A 17,716-nucleotide genomic window follows, 5' to 3' on the forward strand; every position below is an offset into this window, starting at 1 on the left:
CCCCCAGGGACCCCCAGCCCACTGCAGCTGCCCCCATTGAACCATGAGAACTAACCAAGGCCGTTTTGGATCCTGGGGATGGAAGTCATCCCTGGCGTCACCCCAGGGAGGCAGTGTGGAGCAGGCAGCACCCCAGGGATGCCAGTGTCCCCCTTGCAGCAATGCACCCATTGCCAGAGCACCTTCCCCACCCCACAGTGGCCCCATTCAGGAGCTCCCAGTGCAGCCAGGGCAGCAGCAGCAGAGTCTCCTACCTTCCTGTCACTGCTGTCCTCTGTCAGGTTGAACACTGGCAACGTTCCTGTCACCACCAGGCCCAGCCCCTGCGCAAGCACAGAATGATGTCTCATGGCCCCTCAGTGGCCTCAGGGCTGAGTAGCAGAGGGGGGTTACTCCCCTGACAGGGGACATGGGGCATGTCCTGTGTAGGACCCTGGGGCCAGTGTTGCCATCCATTTGCACTCTGGAGTTGTGTGGGACACCTGGGTCAGTGTCCCCAGCTGCATCCTGGGCCTTTGCAAGACCCTGGTGCTGGTGTCCCCACCCACATGCCCCTCGGGGCAGTGCAGGACCCAGGGGTGATGGTCCCCACCTGCACCTGGGTGTTGGGGGTCCCTTCTTGCCCCGCAGAGCTGGGGGGTCCTTACCAGGGCATCCTGGTAGACGTTGGTCCACTGGACCTGCTTGGCTCGGTTCCCAGCCAGAACCATGGGTCTGCCCAGCACATCCAGGTACTCCTGCAGGGACACAGGATGGGAAGGGATGATGTGGCAGCCAGATGTCTACTTGCTCCAACCCGGTGACAACCCAGGGAATATTAATGGGGTGAGGCCCACAGCTGCAGGCTGAGCTAGGGGAGGGGGCTTGTATCAAACCTGGGGGTACTGGCTCCAGCTGGGACCCCAACAGGCCCATGAAGATGCACATAAGGTGCTGCTCACCAATGGCCATGCACAGGAAGGGCAGGGGCTCCCCAGGTAACACCAGCCAGAGACCCCAGCTCCCAGCCATTCCCGGGGCTGGGGCTGCTCCATGATGCCTGGACCATGTCACCACTCTCTCTCTGGCTGCTAATGCCAGCCTTTTGGGATCTTCCCATGGGATAGGTTTCCCTTTTCCTGTCTTGCCAAGGCAAGATCTCTGGGCAGGGAGGCAGCCCCTGTGCCACAATGCCAGCCCTGCCCTGAGGGACTGCCCAGCTTGGGGACCCTCATCACCTGCCTTCAATGGCACCTTGTGCACATCTGATATTTCTTTATCAGAAAAGGGGCAGAAAAGGGGGAGTGGGACAGGGTGTGGGGAAGACACGACTGGCTCTGCCGGGCTTGGCTGTGCCCACGCTCAGCTCTGCTCTGTGCTGATTAACGCCTGATGTTTCATAATTAGTCACTCAAAAGGCAGCAGGTCCGTGGGGAGCTGCAGAAGATGAATTACTTATTCCAATAGCGCAGGGCCTGTCTGAGGGCTCAGCTCGGTTCCCCAGCTTGCTGCCACGCTGGCTGCCAGCCTGTGGGCTCTCCCCAGTGGGGCTGCCTGAACTCACCCCCAGGCAGGGCAGCCCAGGAGGGCTCTGCCTGCCTGGCCCCCCAGCCGTACCTGCGTGTTGATGCGGATGGCACCGATGGAGGGGATTTCAAAGTAGTAACCTTGGAAAAGAAAGAGAAAGGCCGCTGGACATCCAGCAGTCTGGCTGTTCTGCTGCCCATTCCTCCAGGGCTGCAGCCAGTGCTTTGCTGGTAGTGGCACACACTGGAGCCCAGCAGCTTGCAGCCCCCCCATGCCTGCTGGGTGCCAGCCCCGCTCACCTTTGTTGGCACAGGCCATCCACTGCAGCGGGGTCACATCGTAGTTGTGCTGCCCCACAGAAAAGGTGAAGACCCGCACCTGTGACAGAGCATGGCATTGAGTGCCATCCACTGGGCACTCTGGTTTTCCACACCCAGTGCTCCCTGCCAATGCCAACCTCCCCAGCGACAGCGTGGCATTGCCTGCCATGGCACACAGAGTGTGGGCAAGTGGCCAGAAGACTCCTGCAAGTGCTGGCTGTGCTGGCAGCAAGGGAACTGCTGTCTCTCCTTGCCTGGCCCTGGCCAGTCTTGTCCTGTCACTGTGTTGGCTCAAGCCACCTACCCCAGTGGTCCTTGCTCTGGGGCATCGCTGCTCCCAGAGGGGTCCGTGCTCTCTGGGCCACAGTGATACATGGCGATACATGGGTGATACAGAGGGTGATACATGGGCCACAACCCCCCCACCCCACATGTTTCCAGGTACTGGGCAGCAATGGGGACCTTCCTGCTGGTTTGTCTGCCTTCCAGCAACCCTGCCCCCATGCTTGGGGTGTGCTCCCCTTGGGACCAGCATTCAGAGAGCCCACCAGCCCCATTCCCTCCCCAGTATCCCACCATAACTCCTTCAAGGTGGGAGCCAACTACCAACCCATTACCAGGGCAGCGGCTCCATGTAGGAGCAGGCTGTTGAGGATGGAGGATGAGAAGGAGACACATGGAGCAGAAGCCAGCAATGGAGCTGGAGCAGCCATCTCCCTCCATGCTGAGCAGCCCCAGCCCAGCACACAGACCCACAGCCTCTCACCGTCTTATTGGGCCAGTTGTACTTCTCAAAGACATCCTGCACGCGGTCCTCACCGCCATCCGTGAACATCATGATCATCTTGTTGCAGTTGGCACGTGTAATATTGGACTGTGGGGCAGACACAGCAGCTGAGGCCACACCTGGAGCCACCAGCGCTGGGCACAGGGCTGGATGCAGCCAGGAGGGCTGGCCCCAACCCTTCTCTTCCCAGCCCATTTTCCAGGGGTGAAAGTGACGGGTGAATGGGCAGGAGAAGGGATGCTGTCACGTGGGGAATGATGTTGTGGCTAATGCCACTAGGCACCTAATAGCACCATTCATCTTTATTTTGCCTTTGGCACAGCATCTGGTCAGGTCTGGCCCCTCCACCCAGCCCTGCTGACTTTTAATAACCCAGAGGGGAGCAGCACCAGCAAAACCTTGGCTACAGCAGGCCAGGAGGTGGGACATCTCCCCCAGCATTGAGAAGGAGAACAAGGAGCCCTCTGCACAGTGAAGCCCCAGGAGCTGGGCAGCAGCCGGGCACTCGGAGCTGTCCCATTGTCCCCAGCAGTCCCATCGTCCCCAGCACCCACAGATGCACCTGGTCCCCCAGCCCACAGCCTGGTCCCCAGCTCACGTTCTGCAGCTGGTCGAAGGCGTACTCAAAACCAGCCTTGTAGTCAGTCGTGCCCTTGGCCACCATCCCCTGCACGTCCTCCTTGAACACCTTCTTGTTCCGGATGTTGGCCTGCACCAGGTGCTTGAAGCATGACACCGGCTTCGCCTTTTCATTGAACTGGGAGGCGAAACGCAGAGGAATGGGTCACAGAAAGGGGAGAGGTCAGACACCAGCAGGGACAAGCCACCCATCACAGTCAGCTCTCACGGGCAGCAGGTGACCCAGATATGTCCCACCTCCCAGGGAGGGCTGATGCTGAGGCCGAAGCTTGGCTTGGGACAAATCCAGCACTGAGCTGTGTGGTGTGGGTGCTGGCACTGGGTGCTGGCAGCACAGAGTTTGCCTGCACCCTCACTTCTGCAGGACCCCCCAGCTTTTGCAAGCAGCTGTGCTGTGCCGTCAGCAGGAGCAGGTGCTGCCTCTCACTTACGGCTCCATTTACTGGCAATGGGGCCCATTCATTAGGGGAGCGGTGATGCAGCTAACAGAGCCAGGCCAGACACGTTAATTAGTGCTGGTGGCCAGACAGGGGAGGGCCAGCATGGGCTGGGCACCCAGTGACGCACAGAGGTCACGAGCTGGTGACATAGCCGTGGGCTGCAAGGTGTCAGTGGCTGGCGATGGACAGGAGGTGGCCGGTTGGGATCACCCACGAACATCTCTGCCAAATGCCCCATGATGGGGGCAGCTTTTGTGTGCCGAGCTATGAGCAGTCAATTCCCTGCTTATGTGCAGGTGGGTGGTTAAGAAGACAAAAAATGATATTTCTGTCTGAAGAGCTCTTAGCCAGGTGGGTGTGGGGGCAAAGGGCTCCTGTGCTGGGGAGCTAGGAGGTCCCAGGGGGCACAGCCCTTCTGCTCGCCCCATGACACTCACCGAAGCCACATTGACATAGTCATCATCTGAGAGGGTGTCCAGCATCTCATAGACTGAGGTCTTCATCAGCTTGAGGGTGAGGCCGCTCACACTGCCACTCCTGCAGGAGACAGGGGTGCTGGGGGCTTGGCAGCAAGGGAGCACAGGGCTCCCTGCCAGTGATGTCCCACACAGCTTTCCTGTGGCCACTGGTAGGACAGTGGCACCTTGGTGAGCTGTGTCACCATCCTGGCCTGTCTCAGCCCAGCCGTAGCCCCCACCGTGTACTCACACGTCCACAATGATGACCATGTCCTTTGGGGAGGAGGCACCTTGGATGTACCTGCGGGGTACAGAGTGGGGTCAGCAGGGTTGACTCATTTTGGGGGGGACCCTGACTATGCTGGGCGCAGTCCAAGAGGAAAGCTCTGCCAGGGCACAGGCACTGGGGAGCCATGTTGGGAGCCCCCAGGCACCCGGGGCTGTGGTGACCCTGTGTCAAGGAGCAGGGACAGGGTGGCTGTGGGCAGGTGGAGGCGAGGACACAGCTCCTGTGGCACAGCACAGCAGACGGCCAGCGACCGCTGCTCCGCACCGTGTCAGCCTAATGAGCTCTAAATGCTAAACTCTTCCATCATCACAGGCCCTTTCCTGCGTGCTGATTATGCTGACACACACATCCATATTAAGATGCTATTTACCCCCCTGGTAGCTCCAAAGGCCAGGCTGATTAGGTTATTTTTAGCTGCAAGGAGGAAAAATAATAACACTGCGTAAATCTTCCCCACTGAAAACAATTAGGGAACCCTTCCTCATCCCAGCCCTGCTGTGCCATCCGGTGTGGGAGGGGGCTTGCACTGTGCTCAGCACCCATCTCATCCCAGACACAGCCAGGCACAGCCCCACCTCACCACCCCATTGCTAAGGCCTGATCCTGCCATGGCTGAAGGCCAAGGGAGCCTCATTATTGGGTGATCAGGATCAGGCCTTGCGTGAATTAATTAGTGTGCTATTAGTATCAATTACTCACCACTACTGGGAAGGACTGAGGAAGGGGCAGGCTCTGATTGTTAATCCCAGGGCCTGATGTTCCCTAATTACAAATGATTACCCGGGCGGGATGCGGGATGCTGGCACATGGGGCCCTCATGACATGGGTACAGCACCCCCCCAGCACCTTCCTCTCATGTTGGGGTGCAGGACAGGCAGCTGCCCATGAGCCTTCTCTCTGCCAGCAGGGTGGGGGCTCTGCTCCCCAGGCTGGGCTGTCGGTGCAGCACAGAGCCCGACTAAGATGCTGCCCATAATGGGTTGTGGCAGCACATCCATCTCTGGCTGCCCGGCTCGGATGAATACCCTGGGCTCGGCAGGAGACGGCTGTGGTTAATGGGGCCATTCATCAAGGGAGGGGAAGGTGGGTGAGTGGCAACCATGGCCCCACGGCTGCAGGCAAAATCATGGCCCCAGAGCACTGAAGGTCCTGCTTGGAACCCAGGCGTGAGTGCAGGAGAGGATCCCAAAGCGGGGGTGTGCTGCCCCTAGTCCAAAGGGTGCTGCTGCTATTCCATGGCTGGATGTGGAAGCAGGTGGCCAGCCTGGCTAGTGGGCAGGAAGCTGGCCTAACTGGGCTCAAAAGCCCCCATACATATCAGCAGCCCCTGCCCCAAAACAACCTTCTAGTCCCTGCTCTGTAATAACCTGTGCAAACACCCCGGCAGGGAACAGTTAATAATTAATGTGGAGCAATCAAACCCAAGTAACCATAGTAGCAGGGCCATTAATTTTCTGACAAGGAGAGGGGGCAGCCCCCGGTTTGGGCAGGGGGATGATCCCCTGGGATATAGGGCTCCCTGGGCATGTGCCAGAGGTCTGTGCCCACTCTCCTCTCCACGACTGCAGTTTTAGGCAGCGAGTGTGGGCAGGATGGGGCTGCAGCTCCCCCAGCTCCAGCTGATAACCAGCCCTGCCACACCAGCACCTCCAACTGTGCTAAGGGAAGCCTCATTCAATCCCATCTCACTTGGTGTGGGCTAAATGGCTGTTCAGCTATCACTGAGCCACAGCCTAGTGCTGCCTGCCCATTCCTCTCCCCATCCTCCCAACTCGTGGTTTCCAAGCTAGTTGTTTTCTCATTTGGATGGGGATGCTGGCCAGGACTGAGTGCCAGCAGCCATGGCTGTGATTAGGGGACATAGGGCTCTCTCCACACTTTCATCTGTACCCAAGGATTTATCTCTCCATCCTGCTCTGCTTTCCCAGGAAGAGGGAAGGAGAGAAAGAGCCAAGCACCACAGCTCAGATGCCCATACCCGTGTTATGCTGTCCCTTTGCCAATGCCAAAATGAAATGAAAAGGGGAGGGAGCTGACTGCTCCCAGCCAGAACCCTCCTCCCCACCCAGCACCCCCTTACCAGGGCCGCCGGCGCACGTCATAGAGGTCGATCTTATTGGGGGCTCTCCATGGGGTGGCTGTGGGGAGAAGGTAGGTGGTGAGCAAGGCAGGGCTGTCCTGGAGTGGGGGACAGGGGGACATGGGGGACAGGAAAGAGGGATGCTCAGCACTGAGGAAGCAGCAGGCTCTGGTGGGGAGCTCACATCAATGGATTCTGACACAGTACAATTACATGTGTCAGACAGCCCCCAGGCCCTGTGGGTTTCACATCCACATCTAAGAGTGAGAAGTGCCTCAGCTGCCCTGGGTCACAGCCCCCTGCCCCAGAACCTCCCCCTGCCACGCACCAGGGTAGTAGCGGGTGACACCAGTGGCGCTGCCAAAGACCTGCCAGAGCAGGGAGGGATCCTCCTTCCGGTTCTCGATGAACACGTCCTCCAGGGCCTGTGTCCAGTTCAACTCGTTGAGGATGACAGTGGCTGTGGGACACAGAGATAGGAGTGGGTGGGTGGGTGGAGGGAGCTGGGGGTAGGCTGAGGTGTGATGGGGACTGTGGTATCCCCAAGTGATGGCAAAGAGGGAGAGGTGTGTCCCCTCTGCCTCTTTCCAAGAAGAAGCCCACAGGGGCTTTGCAGCTTCTACATCCCCCCAACCCCCCCACATCCACAGGACTCCAGCACCAACCTGCTGTCCCTTGTCCCCGGAGAAATGAGCCATCCTTCAGGGCTCCCCAGAGTGCTCACTGTCCCCATCTGCTCTGGGGCAGACACAGCCATCACTGGGGACAGTCAGCCTGCCATCTCACCCCCTTTGCAGCAAAACATCCTGTGCCAGCCTCACTCCCTGGGGACAGTCACCAGCTGGGAAACCCACGGCTTGTGTCCCCATGGGCCATGTACAGCCTCTCAGGCCCACGCTGCATTCCCACTGGCCCTGCACCTGACACAAAAGCAATTAAGATGCTGGCAAACAGCAGTTTTAAATTATTCAGCTATTAAAGCAAAAGATAAGCTGCCGGCAGCCCCAGCCTGTGATTAATCAAGGGAGGCTGGCAGAGAAGGGGGGGCAGTGTGGCATGGCAGGTATGGGGCTGGCTGGCAGGGAGCTGGGATGGCACCTCCCTGTGCTCTCAGGGGGACTCCAAATGCTGTGGGTACCCCAAGGCCTAAGCAGGCCAGAGGAATCCCACAATGGCCACTGGTGCTGGGTTGCCCCAGGACTGCGGCATGGAGGAGCCAGTGGTGAGTGTCACCACAGGAGCAAGGAGCCAGCAGCACCCTGAGACCAGGCACTGATCCCTGCTGGGGGACCCTCAATGCATTTTTGGGGTGCAAGAACTCCCAGGAGCACCCATCTCTTTGGCATTGGGTAAAACAACCCAACGCAGTGCTGCAGAGGAGCCAGGGTGCATTTGAGGAGTGTATTTGGCTCTCCTATGGCTTCCTCCCACACTTGTCCCTCCTGGAAACACCATCATCACCCATCCGAGCCTTCATCATGGTCCCGAGGCATTGGCGAGATTTAGGTATGTTTTACTGAGGCTGAATCCTAAATCCCTCTATCCCAGCACAACTGCTGAAGAATTGTGCTTCCCTCAGGCAACCATGCCTTCAAACCATGATTTACTCTATCCGTATCTCCCTAGCCATTCCTCAGCACTGTGCCCACACACAGCGCTGTTGTCTGGGCACTTAGGATGATTTCTTGTTTGGCTCTGCCACAGGATGTGGTTTATCCCAGGAGAAGTGGCCATGAGCTGACTGCCAGGTTGCTGCCTGCCTCGAACAGCCCCGGGCAGTGCTGCCAGCCTCAGCTGGACATTGGAATGGGCCCTGACACATCCATGATATCCCTGGCAGCACCTACACGCCCAGACCCTTGGGGCCCATCAGCCACACCAGTTGCTTGTACTGAATGCAACTCCTATGTCCTCCCTGTGCTCAAGCACAGCCCTTATAATATCTCTGAGCATGAATGCAGCCCCTACACCTTCCCTGGGCATGAATGTAGCCCCATTTCATCCCTGTGAACAAATACAGCCCCTACAATCTCCGTGTTCAGAGCGATGAAGCTGTGTGCATGGCTCCTGTCCCCCTCAGTGAAGGCCAGAGCTGCCAGCGCCACTGGTGACATCCCCATCCCTGCCCCCATCTCGTCCCTGTCCCCATCAGAGTAAGCCCAGCCCCGCCCCGCCCGCGAGCGATTGCAGATTTAATTAAAAACGGCACAGTAAATAAAACACATATAGGATGTAATTTGTGTGTGTAGCGAGGGGTGACGGCGGCGGGCGTCGCCGCAGGGTTTAATTAGCGTGCCAGGCAGCGATAGCGCCTCTCCGCCGGTCCCAGCGGGACATGATCCCGCCCACAGCTCTGCGGGGACGCGCCACGCTCACTGGTGTCCCTGGCAGGACAGGATGGCCCCGTGCCCTCTCCCCAAACCACCCCCTGTGGAGCAGCAGTTGCGGACCCTTCCCTGCACCCTGGATTTCAGGAGCACCCTGGTGTGGCCAGACACGGGCCTGATCCCTGTGCCCACACACTGTGCCTGTGGCTGCAGCCCCTTTCCCTGTCTGGTGAGGGGCACTGGGAGGGTGTTCCTGCTCTGTGACCGCCCCACCCGTCTCCAGCATCCCTCTCTGAGCAGCTGTGAGTCCCTGGAGCACGTTAATCTCCAGCTTGCTCTCGTCTCAGGGCTGAGTGGGGTGATTTATGTGGCCGCGGCGGGGCTCCAGCCGTGGCGTCGGCTGGCGAGCAGGGCTGAGGAGGAACGAATATTTCATCCTGCGCAGCCCACCCGGCTCGCATGATGTGCTTCATTAGCTGCCTGCCCTGCGCTAGCTGGGTAATAAAACTAATTGCAAATTTCTAATCCACCGCTGCCTCCGCGGTGAAATGATCGCACCGATACGGCTCCGAGCACAGCCATGCCCGGAACGAGCCGTGCGCCGGCAATGCTCCGTTCGGGGCAGGAACGTGAGCTCGGCCCCCGTCACCACCATCACCACCCAGGAGACCTCAGCAAGTGCCATTGAAATAAAGAGGTGTGGGGACAGTCGTGCCCTGGGTGGTGTGGGGCAGCTGGGGATGCCCATGACAGCAGAGTCTGGGGCTGGACACAGGGTGCGGCGGGCGGGTGCTGGAGGATGCCCTCCAGCCGGGAGCGGTCCCAGCTCGGTGCCGAGCAGCCACTAGAGGGAAATGGAGACCGACTGTCACCATGTGCCACCGCAGCAGGGCGAGGTACCGGAGAGATCTGAAAGCTCAGGGACTGTCACACCGCTCGGTGGGGACTGAAGCTGGTGTAGCACATCCTATCCCATCCGCCCATCCCTCCCTCCCTGCCCACTCCTAGGCTGGCCCACCAGCCCCATCGCCGTTTCTGGAGCAGCCTTGTGCCCTGCGGCAGCCCCGGGGGCATGGCCGCAGGGCTGACACCCCGTCCATGTCCTGGCAGCAGGGGCTGCCCCGGAGAGGCATCACACTGTCCTGCAGTCACCCTTGGCTGCCTTCCTGCGGGATTGCAGCCGCTTTTTTTCCCTTTTCATGACCTCAGCCCCAAGTAGGCTGAAGACAAGCAGCATCCCTGCTTTGCCCTCTCCCACTGCCAAGCCATATCTCACTCCCTTATACAAGCAGGTAGGTGCTCCCTCTGTAATTGCTCCTGCACAGAGCTGCTCCATCCCTCTGAACGTCTCTGGTGCCTGCTTTGAGTCTCCTCGAGCTTTGCTGGGCTCTTCTGCAGGGAGGACCAGAACCATGTGGGCATAGCTGAGCCCTACCCTGTGCAATAATCACCACCTCTCCTTTGCTCCCCATCCCTTTCCCAAAAACTCTTAATCCCTGATCTGCCTCTTTTACCTGTGCTGAGCTCTTGGGGGTCTCTGGGGAGGGACACATTGTCACCTCTATCCCGACATGGTGACTCTGCCTCTTTTCAAGGCTGGGAACCAGACTGCCCTGGCACCAAGACCCAGCTGGAGCACCTAGATCAGATGGTCCCTGGGGCTGCAGTGCACCAGGCAGGAGAGGTGGATGCCCAGCCAGGCAGTGAAAAGTGGAAAGAGTGAGGAGAGGCACTCACAGCCTTTGTAGATGTCCGTGGGGATCTGCACGGCAGCGTATGAATAGTTAACCTTGGTCTTGAAGTTGTCATCATCAGTGAACTCCAGCTTCAAGGAGTTGGACTTCTCCCTCTCGATCTCTTCTCCATCGGGATCATCCTGGGGAAGGAGCAGAGCACATGGGGTCACCCAGTGTTCCAGCCCCAGATGGATGCTGGGAATGTCACCACCTGGAGCCCATCCCCAAATGCTCTCTGGAGGAGACCAGCCCTGCTGGCTCTCATGTGGATTTGGCCTGCAGGCTGTGCCAGTGCTGATGGCACAGGGGAGCAGGTGCCAGGAGTGGGTGGGCACAAAGGCGAGCGCCCGTTACCTCTCGCCTCTCCAGCTTTGGTAGCACAGCAGGTATTAAATCAGACATTAAAAAAAAAATTTAAAAAATTTTAAAAGGCCTTGAAAATCAATTAGCAGCAAAAGGCAACTATCAAAGAGCAAATTAAAACGGAGTGCAGCTTAGCGCTCTGTCAATAAGCAATGCAAACAATATTTAATTATGGTGGAGAGACGGCAAATTCCCCACTGCTGGTGCTGGAACACACTCCCTCACCTTCCCAGCCCTCCTCTCTATTCCCCAGCCCTGCTGCTAGCATAGCACTGAGGGTAAAATCCTCTGGAAATCTGGAATCTGGAATCTGAAAATCCTCTGGATTCCTTTGGAATCTGGAAAGGCAGGTAGGGCTGAGCTGGTGCAGGCAGAACTGCTGGGTGGTTGCAGACAAGGGACAGGATGGGAGCTGAAGCATGGGGCCATGTAGAGAAGAGGGAGAATAGGGGTGGACTCACTACAGGACTGGAGAAATTGTCTCTGCCACACCTCCAGGAGCAAAGAAACCCAGGATAAGGTGCTGGCTCTGACCTGCCCATCCCTGCCACAAGCCCAGCAGCTGGGTAAGGCTGTTTGCAGCCAGCTGTGAGATGCTCAGGGTAGGAAGGAGGGAGAGGAGGATGCTGCAGCACCTCCTCTTTGTGCTCCTGGAGCGACATCCCTGCTGAAGAGGGGCTCAGGACAACTCTGTCCACCTTTCCCTCCATCCTCTTCCCCATTTCCCCTTCACAGATGACATGGAGAAACATCACCTCCCCTGCAACAGCTCCAGCTGGCCATAAAGGTGGTGACATTCCCATGACATTGAGAGGGGTGGCCAAACCATTCGCCACAGCTCGGGAGAGTAACAGGATTGATATGCAAGGTTTGGGCTTTAATTCCAACCAATGGATTGTGAGTGTAAACATGCTGCCCAGCCGACCCCAGTGCAGGGGCTCCAGCTGCCCAGAAAGATGCTGAACTCAATTACAGCTGCAGTAGCCAAACAGGAGGCAGGCAGGGACTGTTCCCAACTCCCTGGAGCCATGTCTCTGAGATCAAAATCCAGATTATGCTCTCAATTTCACGTAAATCGGGAGAAAAGGCACTAAACTGACTGCTGGAGCCCCTGCAAAGCGGTGATGCTGCAGCAGAGGCCATGGGCTACCCAGAGAGCAGATCTGGCCCCAAGCCTGCCGTCCAAGGGAGACTCAGGTCTCTGGGGGAAAACACACACAATAGTTCATCCCTGCAAACCTCTCCGAGTACCAGACAGTGATACAGAGGTGCCCGCTGAAAACAGGCTTTGGGATAAAGCTGTGGCCTGAGGGCATCTGCAGCACCGAAAACTCTGCTTTGACACTAAACCCTTTCTTTCCTCAGCCCAGCAAATTCCTGGTGACAGCTCCCCATCCCTCCCCATCTCAGAGCAGCAGGGCACCCTGCCACAGACCATACACTGCCCCTGCCACCACCAACAGCTGGAAAATCCAACCCTCCCTCTTTCCCCCATGCTGGCATGGCTATTCCCCACTTCATCGGAGCTGGAACTACTGTATATAATTACTGCTCCTCTGTTTATCATTATTCCGTGATCTCACCCACTTCTGAGGGGCTAATTTGTATGCTGCCAGGTTCGGTGCTGTCTGGCTGCTCTCATTCATGGAGCTGTAAAGAGGCACATGTATAGATCTTGGGGACAAATATACAGCTATCTATATGTGGGGCACTTCATGCGTCACTGACACCTATACGGCAAACAGACCAGCGGAAAGAGCTGATGTTATCCAAGCTACATTTGCCCTTTATCCATAAATCTCCCAACCTCAACTGAGTTATTTCTGTTTAAGCCAGGCTGAACTTGGTCCCTGAAAGGGGGTAATTTCCAGCCACATAAAGGCAGGTGAAGCTGTCACCAGCCCAGGCAGGGAGGGGAGTACCTGGGATACAAGGAAATACCTTGGGAAGGCCAAGGGAAGAAATTCTGCATTAAATTTAAATTAGAGCAAAGCAGATGATTCAAGTTCTCCTGAATTTACATCGGTTTAACTGTGAGCATCTCAGCAGGCCCCCAGCCAGATCTTACAGCACTCCTCATCATTACATTTCAAAAGAACTTGGAAACATCTATTTATCTGTTACAGTATGTACAACGTAACGCAAATAGATGCTACAGTTTGAATACATTATTTGCTACACACCATTAGAAATCGACTCCACGGCAATATATCAATATGATACGTATTTACTGCTTCAGCAAGAAGTCATCACGCCCTGAGAGCTTTTGCCATCTCCAGTGCTTTAGCAGCTGGGCTGTCAGTCACAGTTTCTCTTCAGTCTCCCGAAATGACAGACAGGGGACAAAACCCAAAGATGCCCCAACAGCCAGTGAGCACCAGCAGCACCACCCAACAGCTTTACTGGGGGCTGCCACGCTCTGGGCAAGTGCCTGCCCTCCATCCCATCCAGGCTAGTGCTGGCTGAGGAGAGCCTGCCTGCCCACAAGCACCAGAGCTACCAGGGTCCCCAGGGTTTGGAGCTGCGGATGGAGCCGGGGATGTGACCTGGTGCAGCAGCGATGCCTCGTCCCCGGCAGCTCCCGCAGATGCAAACACCCCTGTTCATTGCTCATCTCCATGGGAACGAGCCATCACAGCTAATGATGTCTGCTTAAATGGCAGCCCCGATGACAAACGCAGGGCTGATCCGGCCACAACATCCCGGCAGCGTCCCGGCATCCCCTGGCCTGTTCCCCACATGCCTGACAGAGAATACACCACACCGAGATCCCAGCACATCCTTTTCAATCTCCCAGGGGCACCCATCCATGCTAAGTCTGCAAAGGCCAGCGAAATATTCATATCAACATGCTGTGATTCTGCTAATAATGGATATAAATGCCAGCCCCCAACACATGGCTGAGAAACTCCAGGCCTGTGCAGAAGGGTCTTTCTCCTTAAATATATCAGTTTTTCCTGAAATGCGGTAATTTAATGCCAAGGAGGGAGATGGTGTGTTCTCCAGCCACATTCCTGCTTTTACAGCAGCCCAGGTTATAAATAACAATCAGCTTCTCCCGCCAGCCTGCTCCCCTATCCCCCTTCGCTTTTTTTAATCTTTGCCAAAGGTACTGTTTAGAGATCTTTCTAGACCATTTATTTTTAAATTACCAGCCAGAGGAGAGAAGTTAAAAAAAAAAGAAAAAAAAGAAAAAAGGCAAAATAAAGAAACTTCTGGGGCTGATAGCTTATCGTGAGGAAATCCAAATGTCACATTAGTTGAGAAAGTTGGAAGATTAAATTTTCCAACACCCTTCATCTGCTGCTGCTGACATTTAGGGGCTTTTTTCCCCCCCTCCTCCCTCTCCTTGCTGCATCTACTGAGCAGGGTGAGCAGTGAGTGGGGTGAGCAGTGAGAGGGGTGAGCAGTGAATGGGCAGCCCCAGTCTCCCCTGCACCAGAGGGGGCTGAGGCTGGCATGGATCCTCCCACCATCAGCCCCTTGTTCTCAGCCCTCCCCAGGACCTCAGGTGGGTGGGTGTGGGTGCTGGAGGGCTGACCTTGGGGCCAGGATACCTTCACAAAGCTGTGCTGTTTTCCACCTGAGTACTGTACATCCCAGGCTCAGCTTTGACAAGCATCATCCCCTGCCATGAACACAACACAAAAGATGGAAAATTACTTTATTTCTCTGTTGTTCTGCCTGTGATACCCAACCGAGACCGTGTGCTGATTTCAACACTTCTCCCCACATAAAACCCATGGCTCTTGCTAGCAGGGAAAGGTGAAAACTTCACTTCTGCAAACATTCTGAGAGCTTTGGGGATGCACCGGAAAATTTTCTGATGTTCCCATTTGTTAAAAACCACTTGGAAATCCAAAGTCTGTTTAGGGAGATAGTGGAGCTGAGGTGCAGGCAAAATGAATAGGAAGCTCATTTCCTTGTCACTGCAGTTAAAGCTGGTGTAAGGCTTGTGAATAAGCCCCAGTTACAGGGAGCAGCCATTGTCCATCAGCACCAACTCTGTCTCAGCTACATCCTGCTCCTTTTAAATAGAAAAATTGAAGCTAAATAAAGAAAGGATGGAAAGAGCACTATTACGTTCCATTCAAACTTACTGGTATCATCTCCCTCCTTTTTTACTTCAGCAGCACCTTTTTTTTCCCCCATTATTTTTGTTGGAATTAAATTTGCTGGGATCTCACTGGCAAGGAAGTAAAAGCACAGGTAGGGAAGTGCCCTCCCTGCCAAACCCGCCTACCTTAACAATGGGACACGCCCAGTTTTGCAATTTTGCTTGGTATCTCCCCAGAGCAGGACTAAAGCTGATGTGGCTGGTGATGGATTTTCAGGGCTGTTCCTCCTTGACAACATGTCAACTTCTTTGGGGAAGGACCAGGAATCAGGGAGCTGAGCCCTGCAATCCCCAGGGACACCGTGCCATGCCACAGTGCACAGCTTCTCCCCAGTGTCCCATGTGCTGGGAGGGCTTCATGGGCACAGCTCAGAGGTTGAGATTCCTCCTATTTCCTAATCCTGCCTAATGTGACCAGGATGGTGGAGTGTGCCACCCAGGGGAACAGTGGGCATGGGGACATCCAGCTTCTGTCCCCTGCCCTGCAGCAGGGATGGCAAAAGCCCAGCCCGATGGATGCATTAGTCCTGCTCCTCATCCCCTGGGCTGGGAGCTGCCCTGCTCCCCAGGCTGTCTCCTGCTGCCTCAATCGCCAGCCAGTTTTTCCCTCACTTCTATCCAAAATCCGCTTTAATGTATTTTAAGCCCATTAGCTCCATCCTCTCCAGAGCAGCCATGGCAGAATCCTCTCCTCCCTCCTTTGGTAGCTCCCCCCAGGCTGGGGAGGGACAGGAGACATCCTCTGCATCCTCTGCTCTGAAGGAGTGGGACTGTGGGCAGGGATACCTGCTCAGGAGAGCAAGCAGCCTCCACTTCAGTCACAGCATCTGCCCAACCCCTCTCTCCCACCTCCCAGTCTCTCTGGCTGGCTTCCCCTGCCGAGGAGCCCTCTTAATGTCACTGCCTGGGGACAATGGCACTGGCATTTAGTCAGTAACTCTGCTTTGAAGGCATCCATCCTCCACTCCAGCCTGTCCCTGGCTCTGCTCTGGGGCATCGACTCCCAGGTGGGTTGAGAGGAGAGCCAGACGTCAGTGCAGGGCATGTTACTCAAGCTGGTGGGACCCCATCAAGCCCAGATCCTCCCCTCCCTCCTGCACAGGACCTTCTGAATGCTCTTGGGGTCACCTGAGTGTTATTTTTGGATGAAGCCATGTGGTTTGCAAATGGTTTGCTGCCAACACCATGTGCTGCTGCTCCTCCTGTCCCACTGCGTTACTGTCTCTTGATGGCACATCTGCTGCCAGGTCTGCCTTGGGACAAGGACCAGTGCTGGTGTACCACCACTGGCTGAGGCTGTCCCCAAGGCTGCACCCTGCTGTGCTTGGGGCTCCTGGGCAGCTCCAAGGACTCTGCTCATCAGCCCCACACCAAGAGCATCACTGACCTGACAAGCCCCTATTTCATAAGGATGCCACAGCACAGTGTAGGAGCTGGGTGACTTGGCAGCCATGTGGGGTGCCCAGAGCAAAGTGGGGTGCTGCAAGGTAGCAGCCATTGCTGGTGGAGCTCCTTTTGCCCGTGGATCAGCACCTGAATGAAGTCACCGTCACTGTCACCACGGAGAGGAGATGGCAAATGCCAGCTCTCTTGGGAGCACCAGGAGAGCGGAGCTGATGGGCCTGTAGTTAAAGCACTGATTGCCAGAAATCACAGGATGGCTATGCTCGGAGTAGGGCAGAGAATTAGATTCAGTCTCTAATTAAAGGTTTGCTCTTCATTTGAATTTCAGATGCCAGCTTTAATTTTAGAAACTTTTGCAGGCAGCAGAGCGACCTGCCCACCTGCTTGCTGCCAGGCCCGGTGCCTGCGGACAGATGTCACCATGGCTCAGCAGGGAGGACACAGCTGCACACCAGGCACTCGCTGCCCACTGCAGGATCTGGTTACACCGGCTGTGACAAATGCTGTGCCATGACCCCTGGTGTCCCAGTGCTGGGACAGACTGGCAAGGGGCTCAGCACTGGGCCAGGGTGGTGACTGTGCCGGGGATGTGACACATCTGTCAGTGTGTACTCACTGTGCACAATATGTGTACTCACATATTCAGTGTCAGCCTTGGAGTCATAGTACTCGATGTCTTCCTCCTGCAGAGGAAAGGGAGAGCTGTTAGTGCCAGTCAAGGACAGGCATGGGAGAGGAGTTCCTCCGCTGACTTGTCCCCTCAGTGCCTCTCTCATGCTGCTGGCAGCCATCACATTGCTGGGGACTGAACCCTTCCCACCTCATGCTGTCCTGGGGACATGTTCAGGACCTCACATCCACCCTCCAAGGACTCGCCATTGCCTGTTCCACTTTGCTCCACTCATGACTGCTGCTGAGCCACAGCACTGCAGGGCCATGCACAGCCTCCACCACAGCCAGCAGCCCTGTGATGGTGACACTGGTGTGACCACAGCCTCTGCACCGTCACCATGTGCAAGACTGTGCCATGTCACCATAGCTGGGGTGCTTTGGTCCTCTTGCAAACATCAGGAGCCATATGAGAGCCAGGTGTAGGCAGCGTGGCAGGCAGCAGCCCTGCAGCCACCCTGGCCCCCTCCCCGTGCTGCAGAAACAGGGAGAAAAGTGTCCTTGCTTCCACAGAGAAAAGCACGTCGTTAATTTGGGGTATTTAGAGCCTATTTAAGCAGAAAGGTCTGCTTGGATTCCTC

The 17,716-nt window shown here is 56.4% G+C and overlaps 1 protein-coding gene across 2 annotated transcripts in view; it reads right to left on the bottom strand.

Annotated features, from left to right (window-relative positions):
- The window catches only part of CACNA2D2 (calcium voltage-gated channel auxiliary subunit alpha2delta 2), a 211,865-nt gene that overhangs the window by 15,782 nt on the left and 178,367 nt on the right, over nucleotides 1–17,716 (bottom strand). For both annotated transcript variants that reach the window (XM_085072907.1, XM_085072908.1), the window contains 12 exons: nucleotides 17,105–17,149; nucleotides 10,584–10,722; nucleotides 6,848–6,979; nucleotides 6,520–6,577; nucleotides 4,401–4,451; nucleotides 4,130–4,229; nucleotides 3,212–3,370; nucleotides 2,593–2,700; nucleotides 1,806–1,884; nucleotides 1,597–1,646; nucleotides 648–737; nucleotides 255–323 (listed from right to left, as the gene is read on the bottom strand). In XM_085072907.1, the coding sequence (XP_084929033.1) occupies nucleotides 255–323; nucleotides 648–737; nucleotides 1,597–1,646; nucleotides 1,806–1,884; nucleotides 2,593–2,700; nucleotides 3,212–3,370; nucleotides 4,130–4,229; nucleotides 4,401–4,451; nucleotides 6,520–6,577; nucleotides 6,848–6,979; nucleotides 10,584–10,722; nucleotides 17,105–17,149 (1,080 nt within the window). The remainder of the gene's footprint in view (nucleotides 1–254; nucleotides 324–647; nucleotides 738–1,596; nucleotides 1,647–1,805; nucleotides 1,885–2,592; nucleotides 2,701–3,211; nucleotides 3,371–4,129; nucleotides 4,230–4,400; nucleotides 4,452–6,519; nucleotides 6,578–6,847; nucleotides 6,980–10,583; nucleotides 10,723–17,104; nucleotides 17,150–17,716) is intronic.

Source organism: Lichenostomus cassidix, chromosome 12 (assembly GCF_008360975.1).
Source record: "Lichenostomus cassidix isolate B80296 chromosome 12, HeHo_3.0, whole genome shotgun sequence".
Taxonomy (NCBI): Eukaryota; Metazoa; Chordata; class Aves; order Passeriformes; family Meliphagidae; genus Lichenostomus; species Lichenostomus cassidix.